At 37.4% G+C, this 2861-nt stretch overlaps 1 protein-coding gene across 1 annotated transcript; it reads right to left on the reverse strand.

Annotated features, from left to right (window-relative positions):
- Positions 1–392: 392 nt before the first annotated feature.
- On the reverse strand, positions 393–2644 carry LOC145799221 (protein FAR1-RELATED SEQUENCE 5-like). Its single transcript, XM_082888755.1, has 4 exons — positions 2285–2644; positions 856–1848; positions 587–727; positions 393–494 (listed from the first exon to the last, which is right to left on the reverse strand). The coding sequence occupies exons 1-4, from the start codon at positions 2642–2644 to the stop codon at positions 393–395; spliced, it is 1596 nt and encodes a 531-aa protein (XP_082744881.1).
- Positions 2645–2861: the final 217 nt, after the last annotated feature.

Here is a 2861-nt window from a genome sequence, read left to right on the forward strand (position 1 = left end):
ACATCAGATCAATTTCAGAACCAATTTCAGAAGCAGTGTTCAACACAGCATGACTTATCAATAACATGAACCAGTTTTAAATGAACATGTTCAATAACATGTTCAACACGGAAACAGTTTTAAATGAACATGAACATAGAACCAGTTCAATAACATGTTCAACACAGAACATGAACACAGAACGAGTTCAATAACATGTTCAACATGAACATGAACATGAACATCAACCAACCAACACATAAATTAAAAAAGGATATTAACAATAACAGAATCAGTTCACTTGGGTTTAACATATAAATTAAAATCAACTATAACTGAACATCAACTAGTACAACTTTAACATCTAAATTAATACATTGGTCCTTAAAAATTGACACATTGGTACTTGAACATCACTTTCTAGCAACAGTTTGCTTCACAATTTCAGAGGCCATGTCTTCACGTTGCTGCCCAATTTCAGCATCAGTTTGGTTCTGTTGATGGTTGTCCATAGCCTAAAAAAAAAAGACAATTTTTAAGCAACTATAAATTCATGATATCACAGAATTTTCAGCCACTATAAACTACAAATACATCAAGGACGAACCTCACTACACATTGGAGTAGTTGATTCTTGAGAATATCGAAACCCAATGTCATATCCACATGAACCTTGTAGTAGTGACTGGAATGTTAGTTGAGTTGGCAAATAATTTGGCACCACATACATCTCCCGCAAATTGTTCGCCTACAAGAATGTCATATATGCTTTCAGTTATGGTTTTAGTCACATATTATATCCACACAAAAAATACAATGTTAAAGTAAGACTTACATGATATGTGGGATACACCAATGGCGGAGGAATGTAATTACCACCCATGGGCAAAGATCGAGGAAGAGGATAAAGGAGAGGAAGAGGTTGAAGCGGAGGAACATGTTCACGAACATATATATCTCCTCCAACAGATAATGGAGAAGGTGCAACCGTTGAACTTGCAATAGATTGTGACGAAGCCAAGCTATTAGCACGGGATTTTTTTTGGAGTTCGCTACCAACGCCGCTTCGAATCCACCTTTGACACTCCTTTTGCCCTTACTAGTTGCCACATTTTTCTTCAATCCTTTTGGTTGCACAACATGATTCACATCTTCGCATTCCACTTCAAAGCTTTGGGTATCATCATCATTACGTACTTCATTTCCAACACCAAAATGAGCACTTAACTTGCCTTCAACATCTACACCTAATGTAGCAAGGTGTGCAATACAAAAATCATATGTTTCTTCAGTTTCAGCAGCTCTACTTGCTACTGCTCTAAATGCAGTCATCAATGTCTTATACCGTGAAGCTTGTTGGAATTTCACATCTACTTGAATGTCATTTTCCTTAATGTGCTGCACAGTTTCGGCTCTTGCTTGTTTGGTCCACCTCTTCAGAATGTATTGTGGAGGAACCTCTTTCATCTTCAATATGTCTCTAATGACCTTCAATGAGTGAGAACACAAGATTCCTTCCTTTTCAAACTTTGTACAATTACAACCCAAAGAGCCATCCCTCTCCAACTTCACTTTCCTTGCATGTTTGTTACCAACATCAACAACTGTGTAAATGGTACTAGCCTCGCCATATTCAATTGCTTCTATGTCCGATTCAATGGATTGAAAGTACTCATTTTGAAATTCCTCAAAGATCTTTTTTGTGTAGACGTTACCCATTTGAATTAACATTCTTATTGTTGCTTTCACCTTTGGCAACCTTTGGTACAAAGCATAGCCCGCTTCTAACTCCTTGTATCGCTTCTCGTAAAGTACCCTTTCGAAATGCATGAAGAATTCATTTAAGTTGAAATCAGAACGAATGAAATCCTTCAAAAAAGCATTAAAAGATTTACTAAGTTGTGTGGTACTCATTCCCGCAGCCTATGTTGATCTAACATAAGGCCATCCCCATTTTTCTTTCACCGCAAAAGTCAATTTCAACCAATGGTTTTCATGCGCATCATATTTATCAAGCATTTCCGCCCACTCTAATTTCCATTGATTTGTATCTTCAATGTGAAAGAAGAATTTATTTAGTACACCCTTCACCCCCTTATCTTGGAACAAACAGTTAGCATGTTTTAATACATTTTGCATCAAATGCCAAGTACACAATCAGTTACTTGTGTTAGGCATAATGATGGGTATGGCTTTAGCCATTGCAGCATCTTGATCGGTGAACAAAGTTTTCGGTGCCTTCCTTGACATAGCCTCTAGAAAGTTTTCAAACAACCATACAAACGATTCGGCGGTCTCATCATACAACAATGCTGCACCAAATATAGCTGTTTCCCTGTGATGGTTGAATCCCACAAAAAGATGCGAACGGTCTATGTTCTTTGTTTAACTTGTAAATCGTATCAAATGTGACAACATCACCAAATTGGGCATAATCCATGATCATTTGTGCATCGGCCCAAAACATATTGGTTATTTGCTCCTCATTATCTAATTGAACAGCATAGAAGAATGAAGGATTCTGCAAAGATTTTTCTTTAAAGTATTGCAACACATTGCCTACTTCCCCATATGCTAAACTTTGTTGTCTTTTGGTTCTCAAATAATTTTTAGAATCTAATTTCGTAAAACCAAGACATTGCCTTCCACCAGCTTCCCTACCCATGAGTTCAAAAGACTGGCCCAAACGAAGACCAGATTGTGCTGCTAAATCTAACTGAATTGCTTAGGTAGCGGATATCTTTCTTTGTGACGGCAACATGTGGGCACACTCGGGTGATACAAGATCATGGTTGTGTTTTTTTTTGAAATCAGTCACAACATATTTTCCAGTACCCTCATGTAATTTAATATAAAGTCGAGCCTCACACCCAGTCCTAGTT

This window comes from Camellia sinensis, chromosome 9, assembly GCF_055761805.1.
Source record: "Camellia sinensis isolate YWXY chromosome 9, ASM5576180v1, whole genome shotgun sequence".
NCBI classification, from domain to species: domain Eukaryota; kingdom Viridiplantae; phylum Streptophyta; class Magnoliopsida; order Ericales; family Theaceae; genus Camellia; species Camellia sinensis.

Bases quoted from the DNA above. Each gene is read 5' to 3' on its own strand.
- LOC145799221 (XM_082888755.1), bottom strand. From the start codon at position 2,644: ATGGGTAGGGAAGCTGGTGGAAGGCAATGTCTTGGTTTTACGAAATTA. The intron at 1,849-2,284 runs GTATGATGAGAC...GCTTTTTTGAAG, and splicing joins ATATTTGGTGCAGCATTGTT to GATTTCATTCGTTCTGATTT. The intron at 495-586 runs GTTCGTCCTTGA...TTTTTTTTTTAG, and splicing joins CTACTCCAATGTGTAGTGAG to GCTATGGACAACCATCAACA.